Source organism: Magallana gigas, chromosome 5 (genome assembly GCF_963853765.1).
Source record: "Magallana gigas chromosome 5, xbMagGiga1.1, whole genome shotgun sequence".
NCBI classification, from domain to species: Eukaryota; Metazoa; Mollusca; class Bivalvia; order Ostreida; family Ostreidae; genus Magallana; species Magallana gigas.
The window spans coordinates 43,477,515-43,494,674 of record NC_088857.1 but is presented as its reverse complement, the minus strand read 5'-3'; the positions used below and the strand labels follow the sequence as shown (position 1 = coordinate 43,494,674).

Here is a 17,160-nt window from a genome sequence, read left to right as displayed (position 1 = left end):
TAAAGTGCCACCCGATTGAGATCTAGATAAAAGAACAATTTATTTGGCGTAAAACGAAAAAGTAGAGTCCATTTGGGATCTACGTGTAAAGGGAAAACAACCAATTGCACACAATATAGTATTGAGCACATTGGGATCTAATGAAAAATGAGCATCCACGAGGGTACATGTATATAGAGAAACGAGCCTCTGGCGTATATTGTAGTTAAGTAACACAAACTGGGGTCTAGACAAACGAACTAATGTCCAACATTGTAATAAAGTATCACCAATTAGAATTTAAACAAACTAACTAATATGGTAAAGACCTAGTAAGTTGTCAGAACTTGTGTCCGAACCATTTGTATATGTATCTGATATATATATACAATAAAATATGATCAAATCAAAACAACTGATTGCATATCCAATTGTAACTAAATCTCACCCATTGGGATCCTATTTGAGTGAGTAACACCCATTGGGATCTAGACAAACGAACCACTGGCATATATTGTAATTAGATACCATTCATTGGGATCTAGACAAACGAACCTATTGCATATAGTGTAATAAAGTTGGCACCAATGGTGTTCGGACAAACGAACCACTGGCGTACATTGTAATTATGTACATGTATCATCCATTGGGATCTAGACAAGAAACTAATGGCGTACTGCAGTACAGTGTAATAAAGTTAGCACCAATGGAGTTCAGACAAACGAACTACTGGCGTACATTATAATTATGTATCATCCATTGGGATCTAGACAAGCGAACTAATGGCGTACAATGTAATAAATTATCGCCTATTGCATGGGATCTGAACAAACGACTTATAATGTAATGAAGTATCTTCAACAGGGATCCAATTACACACAAGGATCAAGACAATGAAGCTGTTGGGTACATGTATTTTTCGTCAATAATTCAAATAGATGTGTCCAATACGAGATTTTAGCCAATGGTATTAATAAGTTACATACGCAAAATTCCGTAATAAGTAAAAAGTTTGGGGGATATAGGAGCAAGAAAGGACAAATATTAACAAACAAACCAATGGCGTATCGCGTATATATGATACATGTAGTAAAACACACTGCAATTTAGACAAACGAATGTAAAGATTGCACAAGTTAATCTCTCAATGAAGTTGACTTACACATCTTACAGTACGTTTCTTTTAGTTTGACGTAAGATCTACGTTTTATTGTTCCTTGTCGTGCTCTCCATCAGATAGGCCTCTGGTACTGTAAAATATGAGACGGAGGATCAAAGAAAAATTTAAACAGTCGTGGACTAAAATAATAAAATCAATTCTATTTTATGTTTTGTAGAACCCCCCCCCCCCCCCCCCCCCCGAAAATACATGTATATGGAATTTGGTTCTTGATCGTGCAGACGCGGACTGTTTGTTTAATCTGGCATTTTCGCTACCTTCCAGTGGCAGATACATGTATTTATAAACGCCTAAAATTAGTAAAACCATGCTTCTTTTGGCAAAGAATAGGATCAATTACTTGTAAATCTTAATGATTAATAATTTGGAAACTCATGGGATTTTTTTAACATTAGACTGATTACAACTATGTATTTTTGAAGAAAACCTGTGGGTTCAATGATGTTACATATAGGAAAATTATTTTAGTTACGCTTCCCGTGGGTTCAGTGTGACCAATCAATCACCTTTGAGGAAATTTTAACTTTTTTGAACTGTGTTTATATTGAACTTGAATTTTTTAAATGTGATTAATTTATATACAACTGTTCCTAAAAAATAAAATGAAATGTTTCTTACATTTGTGTAAGGCAGAGGCTTTTGATGAGAAAACTGCAGGTATTAAATCTACAACCCCCACCCCCACCCCCACAAATTGCAAACATAAATCGTTTGGACACCTTCCCTGAATCCGCGCACGCAAAAATTAAATGACTCGTCAGATAAGAAAAGCTGTATAGTTGCATTAGATAAATCATTGTAAATATTGGGATCTTTTGTAAAAAATGTAATTAAACGCAGCTATTTTGTAAAGTCGGAGGCGCTTATCCCCAAATTGTGTGCTTGACTGAACACGTATCGGGAGTAACCTCCCGTAGATATGACGTCACGGAACTTCCAATTTGTTTACAAATGGCGGCCGATTGACGATCGACAGGTGCGATCGCGAAAAGGTGAGACATTACTTGAAATTGCCAAAACGCTATAGACAAAATTATATGTGATATAATAATTTCTTCGTCTGCATTATTTACTATGTTTATCAATAATACAACGAACGTTAGCATGCGTATTGTGTCCATTTTAAACGGGATGTAAGGACTGACAAAATAGTGATCCATAAAGTAAATAATTTTCGAAATTTTTATTTGTGTTTTTTTACAGATAAATACCATAATGGCAGAGAGACCCAAGGCATCTAACAAGAAAGGTACGAATAACGTTTTACTTACTTTTTTGGAATGATGAAGAAATAAAGTTTATAAGTTTTTAAAATTATATAATGAAATCAAATGTGTCCATTTACACATTTGTACTTATGATAGATATTCACTGTGTGGTATTCATTGTAAATAATATTTCAAGGAATTGAATTAAATTTGAGTATTTTAAATAAAGTAGCTAAAATATCATTTTATTTTTATTGATTGAAACAAAATCATCTCTTAAATGATTGATCAAAGTAATTCGCAAAAGAATAGGAGGAATGACTACAAATACAATGTAGAATCAAACTTTGGACCTACTGTTTCAAAAACCAAACACTCAACTGACTGAATTAAAGGGTTGACCCACTAGCTAGTTCTATTAGAAGCATGGCATTACTAAGCCTATATGTTATACACTCTATCATAAATTAATTTTCAATGAAATCAAACTTTGATCCTATATCAACTTAAAGGTAACCTAACATCAGTAACATGGAAGGGCACCTTACAAGAATTAGTGGGGCAATCCGGCTTTAGTGGTCTTGCTTAGCTTGCCAAGTTAGTGTTTGATCAGAGCCATCAGCCCATCAAATTTTCTCCATTTTTATGACATGTATAACTTTTGGTACCTTTGGCAAAAGCTTGAAACTAACAGGTTGAAGGATTAATAAGAATGAATTGTTGATCTTTAGGTACTAAGATCCTTAAAGGGGAGGAAGGTGGATGTCAGAAGAGTTTGTTCGCTAGTATCAAATAAATGAAATTCCCTGGCATCAGAAACTGTTACTGTTAATGTGGTCGATAATGTGTTAGCTTTATGGCATTTCTACTGGTACATGTACTTGTATTATTTCTATACATCGTTAGTTTAATCTTTAGCCCTATCATTAGAATGCTAGATGTTTAATCAGGGGGACTCAGGTACAAACCTCACCAAAAGCAATATTGATGGAACTGTTTTGTTGAAGTCATGCATGCAAATTAATAGAGTTTAGTCCATCTTTTTACCCCTAGTTTTACTAGCTTTAAAGACCCATTTCATGACCGACTTAAGTTAGGCATTAACACTTTCTTTTTTTTTGGCTATATTTACTGAGAATTTTTATTATCCCTGTTTTGACTCATTGAGTTATTCCCCCTTCCAGTAACTTTAAAACCCTTCAAATTATCGTTTGTAACAATATATGTATTTTTTGGTCCTTGGTTAAATTAATGTAGCTTTTGCAAAACATTTAAATTTATTCATTTAAAAAAAAAAATTCATTTTCTGTTTTAATTACAGAGAAGAAACACAGGAAACAAACTCCTGTTGTTGATGAGGAAGATGTAAATGAAGCAGTTAAAACACAGGACACCAAAACCAGCTCCCAAACAGGTAAAGGTAGTTTTGACTCTCACACAGGTTAAAGTAAATTGACAATCAACTCTTAGGACTCTTACTCATGGATTGGTAGGAGATACTTCTACACCCAGGCAGATCTAGTGTAGAAAAGTTTGAATTTACCCCCTCTTAGCACAGTGATTTGCACACCATTACTTAAAAAAGATAAGTCTGCATACTTGCCAACTGACCCGATTTCGTCGGGTCACACCCGATTATTCAACCCTTCACCCGATTATTTTTTATGACCCGGCGGGTCATGCTTTTCACCCGATTTTTGTCGTGCAACCCGAATATCTCCCGATTTGCGGATTTGGTTCCTAAATTACGTTGCGCGTTTGACTTCCAGTTATGAACCCAAGCTGAGCTTGGATTTACGTAACATGTAAACAATGCCGGTGGCTATAACAGACACATTAAGTGTAATTATTATCGTGAGTTGTTTTGGTTTGTTCCCGTTTTGCACACATTTGAAAATTAGGTATCGAAAAAATGTGTGCGAAACGGGAATTTGACCAGGTGAGATAATTGCTTAATTGCTATGGTCTGTATCACAATTCCTGCGAGGGTAATTGAAAATAAGATAAGTAAAACATATCTACTCGCAATTTATATTTACATTTATTTTATCTTACAATATAACTTGCACATTTACATAATAATCACCATCCATATTCATGAATTTGATTTCGAACATCAATGTGGTCATAAACAATTTCATTATTTTTTTTAAATAAGAAATTTTAAGATTATTGCAAAAATGTTGAATATGTAGCGCCTTTACTGCCTATAGGAAGAACATGTACACGTTAAAAGTTTGAAGAGAAAATATAATATGTTAATATTTAATTATAATTCCTTTGGCTGACATAAATGGAGGAAATGTGTCAAGTGCAAACGCTGCTTAATATTTTTCATCAATGTTGTGGTTTGAATAATCGAAGAAATAGACAAACTGTATGATGATAAATCGGCAATTTTATTATATGCTTAAAAAACTGTAAAGATTATTTCACAAAACCTATCAAATGTAGACCTAATTCATGCATTTTCAACCTTTTTCAGTTTTAGTTATATCGCATTGATATTAAAATATCATTTTTGTCAGATTTTTTAATGTATTTAACCTCTGATTTGACCCGCCATATTCTAAAGCGGTGATGTCATAAGAACTACCGTCAAGGTCGCTACTTCAAAGATTGAAATATTTTGTGATAAAGATCTGTTTTCTTTCATAATATTCTTTCTGTTGAAATATTCTTTCTGTTGATACCAAACAATCAATTATAAACATGCTTTTTACATAATTTGCAACTCAACTGTAAAAAGAGACACGGAGTACCCCATATGACTGTCTATGTAGTTTTCCCCTTCATCATATAACTATCCATTGAATCAACTTCCAATTGGCTTGGGACCAGCAATTTTTTCTGATTCATTTTGTTTTATATTTAAGGTAAATGGGCAAAAATTTGAAAGTCAAATCATTATCTTTTTTAATCAGTGTGTGGATACTTATTTGACCTAAAACACAACAAAAAGTCTATATTCTTCTTGTTTTATCGTTAAGGCGCTAATAAAAACACAGGTAAAAAACCAGGTAAAATCTTTGACCGAAAGCAGACTATAATTGCTATCACAACACAATTCACACCTATTGTTCTATACCCAATTATCAAATGTGTGCAAAACGGGAACACACCGTTGTTTTGACTAAGCGAAGGTTTAAATCATTAAGTGTGATGGCTTCCAATAAGAAAAGGTCTTCATCAGGGCCAGCGGAATCAAAACCAACAAAAAGAAAACGATATTTTTGTAACTATCAACATATCTGGGAAAATCAAAGTAATCGAGTACAAAACGAGGCTTTTGCGTTCTATGTAACGCACATTTGAATATTGGATTTTGTGCCCAAAATGATCTGACTAAACATTTAAAAACGCTAAGTCATGTATAGGATGCCTTTTAATACACAGAAGTCTTCCAAGTCACTTACAACTTTCATGCCATCATTTACAGAGTTCAAAAGCAAAGTTAATGTAGCAGAAACTCTTTTTGCATTTTTTTTTCAGCTAAACACAACCTACCATTTTCTGTGTCAGATCACTTTACAAAATTCAAAATCAGCAACTGTTAGTTAAAATGCTTCTTTGTAATAAAGTATTCCACATAAGTTTTAACACATATTTCTATTGTATATACCTATGAAATGCATGATAAATATGTCGTGAATGTCGTTACGCGCTATGACCAGATTTTTTACTTTCCAAATCTGGTCATGACCAGATTTTCACATGTTGGAGGTTGGCAAGTATGAGTCTGACTTTTGTACCTGTTTAAGTAAAGATTAGTCACCTAAACAACAATCTATAACGATACAGGTAAGTTTTGACATCTGTACATGTACAGATAGAGGTACCGTAGATATGCTGCAGGTTTTGGTTGGACTGGTTTTTTATTGTTTATTTCACAGGTGCATGTCAGTGTCATAATTTTTTTCTATGGTTGTAATTTTATCTTAGGTGCAAAGTGTAAGTACTTCAATATGCACAACAGTTTGCAACACATGGCCACTCTTTGAATACAATTGAAAAAATCACTAAATCAATACAGATTTTTTTTTTACAGAGTTTTACTCTGTAATGAAGTTGGCATTGTCCACTCTTATAAAAGATTCATTAAATCTAGAAAGAATTTGATTTGTCTGTAAAAATCCAATACAATGAATTGAATGATGGAATTTGTTTTCTGTAGAGATTGTGAAGAATGAAGATGAAACAACAACTAAAACTTCCACTGTTGAGGTAAGGTTAAAAAATGGCCTGCCTGGTGATTAATGATTTAGTAAGACATATATCTGTTTGTAGACCTTTTATTTTAATTTTATTATGAAAATATTGAATACCTATGTAATGTTAAACTGCCTACATTGCAGTTGCTTTTAACATTAAGCATTAAAATCAGCTAGCTGATTTATATAGCAAGCTGAAAGATTCTATTATAAGTCCCAGGGTAGTTATATTAATAACAAATTAACCATCAGATTTAACTTAAACTTTTACATAATTGATAATTTTGGCCACAAACTAACATATGTGGAGTAAAAATCCAAATATTTCAGCTGTAAAATTTAAGCATTTTCCTATATTTTTATACAGAGCTATTCTTTATAAAGAGGTAAATGTAGCCTGAAAACTGGCACGACTATCCAGCCATCTTAAGTATTTGCATGATATTTTATGGTCATTGAGTTGTATATTTAAAATCAATGTTTTCTCTTACAGACAACAGTGACAACAAAGGAGACAGTTGAGGTTATGACCCTTGACCCTAAGGACCATGACCTTACAGAGGAAGAGGAGATCCAATATGGTGGGTACTTAAAGTATTCTGTGTCAGGGATGCATGGTCTGAGAAAAAATATTTGAATTTTGTTTTTATTTGTATTCCATTGCATGCTAAACTTATATTAGTCTTATGTTGGGATATTTATAGCTTTTAAAAAAGTATGATTTATACAAAAAAAACCCCAAAAACCATGAATATACTTTGCATGTGCATGGTTTTATTCTGTATAAGTAAAAATGCATTAATTTTGTATAGCAATTTTATGGTGTGTTTGTCATTACTGATGATGTTTTATATATACCATCTTTCTATTGCCAAGTTACAAGTGTTTAATAATAATATCAGATTGTATGTAAAACCAGGTCACCTGATTTTCAGATGAAAGAGACCAGTCAGTTGGTTGTATGTTGTGTTTTATTTTGAGTACAATGAAAAGATTCACCCCACCACAATTTCATATTTCATCACTGGTTTGTGTGTTACATGTAAAAGCCACCAGAACAGATTTAGTATTGTTTATCCTTTAGAGTATTGAAGATCACCTACGACATGACTGTGTATAGACACACACATGCACAGAGAGAGAGAGAGAGAGGAGAGAGAGAGAGAGAGAGAGAGAGAGAGAGAGAGAGAGAGAGAGAGAGAGAGAGAGAGTTATGGATTGACACACAGAGAGATTGTTTTTTACTATTTTATTAATTTAGAGAATATGAATTATATTACATGCTATATGTGATTAAATTAATAATTATTTGTATCAGGTCTTTTGAATTAATCAAGTTTCATAATATGTGAAGTGCATTGATGTATCTGTGGTTGTTTTACTCAGTGCCCCTGCCTTGAGGTGAGACCCTCCCTAACTGTATGCATGTATTGATGTATCTATAAATTGTTGTTTACTCAGTGCCCCCGCCCCGAGATGACACCCTTCCCGACTTGTATCGCCTCATGGACAGTTTGGAGGAGGGGGAGACAGACCTGGTGGCAAAGAGAGACCCCCCGGCTCTGTTTACCAGGGAGGAGCATGTCCCAAAATATGAGAAAATCTCAGGTAACTTATCACTTACATGATCATTAATATAGATAAACTTAAACTTTACTGTATACAGGGTTATTTTCGCCCTTCTACACTTGCAAACGTTTTTTGCCATGTCTTGAAATCACCCAAACAAAGTTATGTTAAAACAGATAAAATTAAGGTATTGGACAACAAGAATTACAGGGGTGAAAATAAAATGGGAACAAATATTTCTTTGTATACAGTAGCTTAGTAAGATAAATAATATACATGTATCTACAATATTTATAAATACAATACATTCACAAGTCCCCTTAATCGTCTAGTTATAATAGTCTTAATTATTTACCAAAATGTAGGTATAAATTTCTAATTTTCAGTAAATATCTCTAATCACTAAATATGTAACAACAAATATTTGAAATCGCTAGCCTGTATAACATATTTTTCTAGCAATGTATGTTTGAAGATTTTAAGAATACATGTACAGAAGACGTAGTACAATAAATCTCTGTCATTCATTTCTTTAAATAGAGCTTAAGCTGGCGATGGAGAAGGAAGAATACCCTGCATATCTCAACGAGTTTGAGGAGGGAGTGAAGGACGATGTAGTCATGCTCGGCCAGATCTCGCTGGAAGAGGTTCAGGAGGAGGAGAAAAGGCTCAGAGACGAGCACATCCAGTGAGTTATCTCATTTTGATTTTGAGTTGTTACATGATTTAGAAATGCAAGGGATTACATGTAATCACAGCAAGAGATATCTGGTTGAGATGAGCATCTAACTGTATAAAACTCTGAGATTAAATTTTTTTAAAATATGAAACTTCTAGATAAAAGTCTTATTCAGTTTTCATTGGTTTAATGCATTTGACAAATACTGATTTTCTATAAAGCTATGGACTGAAAATTGTTAGGTGTCAAAGAAATAAGCATGTAGTCTTCACAGATCAAAAGTATCCTAGTATGTAAGTGATATTTTCCAGTTGCAATTTCAGTTATTCACATTTATTCATTTTGTATTGATTAGGTATTTGGATCAGGAGGCTGAAAGGAAGCGTAAATTACAAGAGGAGGTTCTACGAAGGGAGGAAGAGGCAAAACGAAGAATGGCTAAAGTTACCAAGGAGAGCAGGACAGACATTGCCAAGAGAGAGGTCAGGGGTCAAGAAACTTAATAAAGTCACCCATACATGCCAAGTTTTGAAAATCTTCATAGGGAATTTTTTGCCTATTATGTTTTTATATGTCACAATATTACTTATGATTATTAATATTTAGGAAAAGGAGATATGTAGAATTAGATTTAAAAAATTATTAAAACACAAGACCTTTTGTTAAATAAATGATGTGTGCCTCTATTGTTGGTTTATAGGAGATCCTGAGACAGAGAGAGAAGCTGTTAATGGACCGCCTCCATCGTGCGTACAGGCGAGCTGAGAGTCAGCTGATCAGCGTACTCGAGCGGAGGAAGGGCGAGGTCCAGACGTTCTATGGTGACCTGATGCTGGCTGATGGTGTGTATGGAGGAAGTCAGAGTCGCAGGTGGAAGGTCGACTGGAACAAGACTCCACAGCCAATCCAGGTCAAGCTGATGAGTCTTAGAGGGGTCAGGGACAAACTCCCAGGTCAGGGTCATTTTCATTATTGTGTCAGTCTGTGATACAATGTAGTTTCATTGATTGCTTTTATCTCTTTACTATGAAAGGCTCTGTTTAAGTAATGGATGTTGTGTGATCCTTATAAATGACCACTGGTATAGCAATTTGGCAAAGGAAAATTTTTTTCTTTGAACAATGCTTTTTGACATTAGGTGGAAGATATGTCTTGATGGTATCACTTTACAACCGGCTTGGAGGTCACAACATGAGATGGTCAAAGTTGAAAGGTCAAACCTGGGGCGCAGCCACATTACCAATAAACCATGATGGCCGATACTACAATGTGGAAATGAAGGTCAGTTTTGTTTAGTTTTATAGCAAAATGAGGTGCTCTTGAGACTTTCTGTCTGTATCATTTTTCCTTAATAAAGAGTTCTCTCATGATACATGGTAATATTCTGAAAAAACCTCAAATTCTTTATTTGCCCCTGTATTTACTCTTCCACTGTTTCTACTTCTTAAATGATACTTTTTTAAGGTAAATTAACAATAGAAATTACTTTATTGGGTCATTGAATAAAGTATGACAATTTAAAGAGATTTTAATGATTTTGATTATTGTTATTTAGATGGACCAGAGTGTGTTTACCGTCCTGCCAGCTAAAGCTTCTCTCAGACCTGGAATGATCCTGATGTTTGAGTTGTTTCTCCTGAGGGGTGCTGTTGTGGCCACTGACCGAGTAGTGGGGTGGGGCTGCTTCCCCATCTGTGATGGACAGTTCGACATCATCGAGGGAAAGTAGGTGTCCCCATGCTTCTCACTTTTCTCCACTGTCAGCAGTTCTAATGTATCTTTTAAAAATTAAATCTGAACAATTATTTAGATATTCCTTGCAAAAATCCTTTATAGTTAAATATTGTTATTAATTTACTTTAATAATTTTTCCAGAAAAGTTAATTTTCTTGTAAGAAAAAAATCTAAATTTACACAATATCTGAACTATTACTTGCAAGTGTATGTACTCTTTGTTGTTAGATATATGTATGTTCATGGTAAACCATTCAAACATCGAGAAGCAGGAGTGTATGACCTCTGTTTGTTATTGTCAGGTACAAATGTCCAATCATGCGTGGAGAGATGGACCCCATCCTGGACAAACACGAGAAGTTTGAGGAACTGATGGCCTCAGATATGGATCATTGGCTCTGCAACATGTACTTTGAAATTGTAAAACTCCCTCGGTATGTAGCTTGTATTGGACTATTGATTTGTACACATCTGTTTTACAGTACCGGGTATGCGTTACAGTAATAATATTTAAGAAAAAAGACACCATTATTTATAGAAATTAATTTTTCTGTAAAAAAAGAGATAATGGAAGTCTTGAACTTGGTGTATTAAAAAAAAAGTGATTTATATATGCCTTCAGTATATTTATAAGCGGCTGGGTATATTTTGGTTAGGAAGGATGTAGAATTGGACCCTTAATATTTGACCTCTCTATTTGACAGACACCTTGCCAGTCAGAAGGAGTACGAGGTGGAGCTAGAGTTCTCCTCCTCAATCACGGGATTCCCCAGCCGTGTCAACCCGGGGGAGGAGTACCGTGACGGGGAGGAACCCATCCCAGGGTCACTGTCCTCAATCAGCTCAAACCCCAGGTACAGAGGGGAGAGAGAGAGAGAGAGAGAGAGAGAGAGAGAGAGAGAGAGAGAGAGAGAGAGAGAGAGAGAGAGAGAGAGAGAGAGAGAGAGAGAGAGAGATTTGACAGTTGTTTATGTAGAGTTATTGAAAAGCTTCCAAAATATTTGATGGAAAAATATTTTTATAGTCCATCCCAAGTCAGTTTGAACAGCCCAACTGAGACAGACTTTGATGGAAACAAGTCTGATGCCACGGCAACCAAGGTCAAACTGAATGAGAGATTGGGATTAGATGACAAGGTAAGAAATTTGGAGTATCCATCACAATTACATTTTCTACAATTAATCTATAAAAATTTTTCAAGGGAATGTATGCTTTCAAAAGTACATGTACTTTTAAGCTTCATATACATGCCACCATTTGTAATTATCTAATATTTGAATAAAAGCCAAAGTGACTTGATTCTATCGATTGCTTCATGTATTAAAATGTAAATAAAATGGATAAACGTAATCTACTATTGATATTTTATATTACATTTAGTGTAATATCTTTTTATCACTTTCAAATAATCAAGAATTCATATGAAATAAACAAAGTTTGCCTTCATGTTATTAAATCAAGAATTTTTTTTGAATTTCAGAGGCCCTCTACTGCTGCCACCACTTTTGGATCCCGGATAATCCACAAAGACAGAAAGATGGACCTGGATTCTGACTCGGAGGATGAAAATGCTGAAAGAGAGGCTCTGGCTGACCTCAATGATCTGAAGGCCATTCGTAAAGAGGAGGATTTCAAACCAGTTGAGGGAATGCCAGGAATGTACTACAAGGTAAGGTTGGGATACAACTGTGTACAATTTACTGGCATTATTAAAATATATAACCAATTATGTCCACTTCTTAGAAATCAACATGTTTCCTCTCCCTCAGTTCTTCTATGCTGGAATGTGTATTATTTATCATTAATTGTGTGTGAATTATTTGCAATACTGATGGTTGAAAGAAATTCCCTTGTAATTTATTATCAAGTTACTGTAGTTATAGGGAGTTGTTAATTTCTTGTTTTAACACCACAGAGATACCTGAACAACCCAGTGGAGGTCTACCACAACAAGCTGTACTCCATGCTACCACACACCCACATCCTACAACCACCAGCAAACCGCAAGAAGCTGACGCATGTGGAGGAACTAGAGCAGCACTCCTTCACTGTGCAGTAAGTTTGTTCTGAGGGCTACTCTAACAAATCATGGTTCATATAATAGCTCAATGATAGCTTGGTTGATTTAGGATTTTACAGTCTAGAATTTTTTTTTAAAAAATGTTAAGTAAGGTGTCATTAGCTAATGTAATGTGTTGCATACACATATCTTGATTTGTATTACACTGGTCACATACATCAGTAAGGTTTTTATGAAAATTAGAGTGCCACCTAAAAATATTTTTTCTAGTACTTCTTTCTCTGCATGTACATGTACACTGTTACTGACTTTCTGGTTTACACAGACCTCCTTTTGCGGAGAAAGGTCGGTATTCCAGTGGAACCAACAAGAAGCTGCAGTATGTGGGGCGCCAGTTTATGGCTGAACTGGGATTGTCGGAGTGGAGGAGCAGGGAATTCTGGGGAATGTTGTTGATGTTTATCATTGTCTTCTTTATCCGGATGTACAACCATTACATTGGTCAGTGGATGTTTCTCAATGCAATCGGCATTCCCGTCAACAAGTGAGTGAGGCAGTTTGTATATCATCAAATTAAAATTTCTTCTTTTTTCTGTATCTCTATACTAAGCCTTCTTATTAGAAGGAGATCGATATAGTCCAAAAATGACAACACCCATCCAGCCCTCTTTACACTGGAGGAAAGATTAAATGTTTAAACCTTTTTAAAAGTTTGTCTTTTGTAAACCTTTTGATTTTCATTATGAATTAACAGCCTTTGCAAGATTTTCCAAAAGTTGTTAATTTATTTTTATTTATCAACAATTTAAGTATTTTCCAAGAGCAACGAAGAAAGACTAAAAATATCCTGCTGATATTTTGGTGAATACACCAGCAAAAAAAACATTAACAGCTGACACATTATCATACACACACACATCATTGTCTGTTATCCCTGTAACACTTTCGCTCTCCATCTTTAACACTTTCCTCTCTCCATCCACAGGTTTAACTTCCTGCCGTACACCGTGGAGCTGAATTACCAGAGCACACTGATGGCCACGCGGGAGGAGATAGGTGTGGTGTGGCTGGGACCGCTGACGAACATCGTGGTGTTTTCTCTACTGGTCGTGTTCTGCTGGGTCTGCCAGAAGCTGTTTGGACTCTTCCCAGACATTGGATGTAAATTCATTGTGGCTTACGGATTGTTCACATTCCTGGATCCTATCCTCATCCTCATTGTTGACATGAGTCTCAAGGTATGAAAAGGATGTGAAAATATACAAATGTTCATTCAATATGCTCATTAAAAAAAATATTCATTCTCTGATACTAGTATAAAATTCACAACTTTACTATTAAAAATCACAACAAATACCTGAATTAAGTATGACATTCCTGATCAGTCCACTTTCATGAATTATTCTCCTGGTTGCTTCTGCGCGGTTTGAGTCCCTAATTTTATCTTTTGATTTTCCCTGTGACAGAGATATGAGGACACGTCCATCTACCCCCAGGCTGATGTGGTCAAGCTGTACTACCACTTCCTGAGACTGGAGGGCTCGGGTCTGGCTGGGATCTTCATTGTGGCCTTCCTCTATGTCTTCACCATGTTTATGTCCGCCTCCATACTCTACATGTACTTCCTCAGGTATTTATAAGTGTATTTATATTTTTTCTTAAAGTAAGACAATATAGATGTAACATACATCTAGAATTTTTATATATAATGCTACTCAGTCACAAATGTATGTCAATCCCTCTGTCTTCAAACCCGAAATGTAAATTTTTATAAATTATACAATATGACAGGCTACATAACAATGGTCGAATGCTGGATGTGTATTGGCGTCTCCACGGTGATGAGGACAACTTCTTCCTGCCCTATGACCTTGAGGTATCCAATCAGGAGCTGAATTACATAGTGAAGAAATCGGAGAAATGGAGAGGCGAGGAAGGAGAGAGGAGAAAGACTGCAGTCTATGACTATATATGGGAGGAGGAAGATGTAAGAAAATCTGCTGCATTTAAATAGATATCAAAAAACCAAACTACATCATGGCTTCAGTAATTGTTAATCAGAAGTCTTCAACTTCTGGATATATTTTTAAGTGAACTATTAAATTATTGCATAATATTCCTACATATTATTGGAAATGCTTGTTTTGTTTTGATAATTTAGTTGAAAATGCAGATGTTTGGATTAAAGAGGCTCCATTGTATTAAAATATTATTTATTCTTATGTATCCAATTTTTTTTTCTTCAAAAAAATCATATATATATATAAGAGATGCTTTATACAGAAAAATTAATTAGCTACAATGTACATTTAATTTAAGGCCTGATGTATTACAATCAGGAGCAAAAAGCACTGATGCAGGTTGACTGTTTTAGGTGGAGGAGAGCATTTGGGACGAGAGTGGCATGGAACACAAGGAGACTGTGAAGGGGAGGAAGGAGATCACCACCCACGTCTCAATCCACACCATTCATCTGGACGGACTCCGCGAACTCTATCGCCATTTCCTGCGGCTTCCTGATGGAGCCATTGTCGAGGTTTGTGGCATGTGGTGGTCTTTAAGAACTGTTACCTAAGTTTGCATTTTAACCCACAAACCATTTGTTTTTTTAATGTGACGTTTTTTCTCATATACATTGTATTTTGTTTTAATTTCTGAATAAACAATTCAGGTGTTTGGAGATATCTCTATCCCAGGAATGGACAAGGACATGAAGAACGCCCTTGAGAGAGGTGCCCGAGGGGTAGAGAACCTGATGGGATCCCAGGCCAGTTTCCATGGGGTCAGTCAGCAAAAACATATTAAAAAGTTCAATTATTCTCTAATCCTCCCTAAATTCCATATTAAAGATAATACTGTGTAATGTCATGTTCATCTTGTTAATATACCCCTAGGTGCGAGGGAGGAGAAGTGCCCACACCCGGTCCGGATTCACAGCGGATGACTTCCCACCCCCTGCTTCACCTGCCCCAAGCAGTAGTGATGACTCCCTCCCCAAGAAAAAGAAGTAAATATCCAACATGGAGGGTCCATTCAAGTCCAGAGATTGTGTCTAAACTTGATTCCAGTATGGCTGCAAAGACAATAATTGAGATTTATTAAAATTATCTTCCCCAATGCAAGCACAATTTTGTTTGCTATAACTTTTCCCCCCCAAAAAAGGAATTTTTTGTTTTTGTCTCCCCAAAGTTATCTGTTTTGGAGAAACTCAATTTCTAGAAATTCTGTACAGTTTGGACCAACTTATTTTTGTGTTAATTATTTACTTATGCAATATTTAGTGTGCTGAGCAGGACTTGAGCAATTTTTTGTAGACAATTATGGCTTTTTTGAGTTCCGTCCAGATTTGTTATTTTCTAGATGTGATTTTTTTTCTACTTTGATTTTTAAAGGCTAGATGCAATAAAGATGTGATATGTATGGTGTACCGTCCAAAAGCTTATTTCTGTATAATTTTTCTTTTTTATCACCAGAGGATGTATATTTGTATACAAAATTACCTTATTCAATATGTTAATATTTAAGAAAATTTCTTTATTGAATTGCATATCTAATTGATTTACAAATTTATATGGCTATAATGAGCCTTTAGAAGATGGCGTAGGTGATATATTTATTTTAATATATGACTAAGTAAGAAAGCTGACGTATATTAACCTCTATTGAATATGCATATGGAATTACCTTTTTATTCTCATAATTATATTTTTGATTTTTATACTAAAATTTTTTTCTTACTATTATTTATAATTATGTAAGCAATTCTTGTACAAATCAATTTACATATTGATGCTGTTGACTCAAATGTATATTTATAATTAATATAGTTAATTTTATATTTCATCATTAGATCTTCAAATATATAATTAAATACAACTAAACCTTTTCTAAAAATATATATCATTTGTACCTGTTTTGAATCCAATATACTCCAACCAAATTTTGATAAATTGATTAACTCTGTATTTACTGTAAATCTTTTTTGTCATAGTGATTTATTTATACTGTCTGTATTTAGCCCTGATTTAATAATAAGCCTGTGATAATCCTGTTAACTTTGGCTGCTGGCAGTCTCAATATAACTCCGTCCATTCTGTTAACTTGTTATCTCCCTTTGTTACCAAGCACATTTTATATATGTAATCCTATGTATACATTTAAGAAATTATTATCATATAATAAATAAGATAACCAAATGTTAAATGTTTATTTTATAAACTATGAACGTGGTAAAATGTTGCCTGGGAACTCTTCACTGCAACTGAAATTTTTATGCCTCCAATATTTCGTGGGAGGATTAGGGCTATAAAGATGTATCCAACTGTGAACATACAATATATGGCTATATGCATTGTCATCTTTGCATACAAAAGATCTATACCAAAGGGAATTGTATACACAAGGCAAAAAAAAAACCAGCATGCGTAAAAAGTTTTTTGAAAAGTGAAATAGGTACTTTCTAATAAGTTACTTGTTTATCCTAATATCGCAATTTAATAAGTACACATATAGTACTAATGTCTATAGTACATGTACTACCTGTACGCACACCACTTCATGTACAAGTATCCAACAGACTA

The 17,160-nt window shown here is 34.7% G+C and overlaps 1 protein-coding gene across 1 annotated transcript; it reads left to right on the top strand.

Annotated features, from left to right (window-relative positions):
* The first annotated feature begins 2,052 nt into the window (after positions 1 to 2,052).
* On the top strand, positions 2,053 to 16,776 carry LOC105341802 (uncharacterized). The gene is made up of 23 exons (XM_011448522.3): positions 2,053 to 2,151; positions 2,363 to 2,408; positions 3,689 to 3,781; positions 6,542 to 6,591; positions 7,072 to 7,159; positions 8,040 to 8,186; positions 8,688 to 8,835; positions 9,182 to 9,308; positions 9,527 to 9,779; positions 9,965 to 10,107; positions 10,382 to 10,551; positions 10,863 to 10,994; positions 11,265 to 11,414; positions 11,585 to 11,696; positions 12,041 to 12,229; positions 12,476 to 12,615; positions 12,906 to 13,124; positions 13,566 to 13,818; positions 14,047 to 14,210; positions 14,372 to 14,567; positions 14,955 to 15,116; positions 15,252 to 15,362; positions 15,475 to 16,776. Exons 2-23 carry the CDS (start codon positions 2,375 to 2,377, stop codon positions 15,589 to 15,591), a joined length of 3,198 nt encoding a protein of 1,065 aa, XP_011446824.3. The 5' UTR covers positions 2,053 to 2,151; positions 2,363 to 2,374; the 3' UTR covers positions 15,592 to 16,776.
* Positions 16,777 to 17,160: the final 384 nt, after the last annotated feature.

Excerpts from the sequence above, each read along its gene's own strand:
- LOC105341802 (XM_011448522.3), top strand. The coding sequence starts at position 2,375 with ATGGCAGAGAGACCCAAGGCATCTAACAAGAAAG. Across the intron at positions 8,836-9,181 it reads CTCAGAGACGAGCACATCCA|GTATTTGGATCAGGAGGCTG; the intron begins GTGAGTTATCTC and ends TGTATTGATTAG. Across the intron at positions 12,230-12,475 it reads TGCCAGGAATGTACTACAAG|AGATACCTGAACAACCCAGT; the intron begins GTAAGGTTGGGA and ends TTAACACCACAG.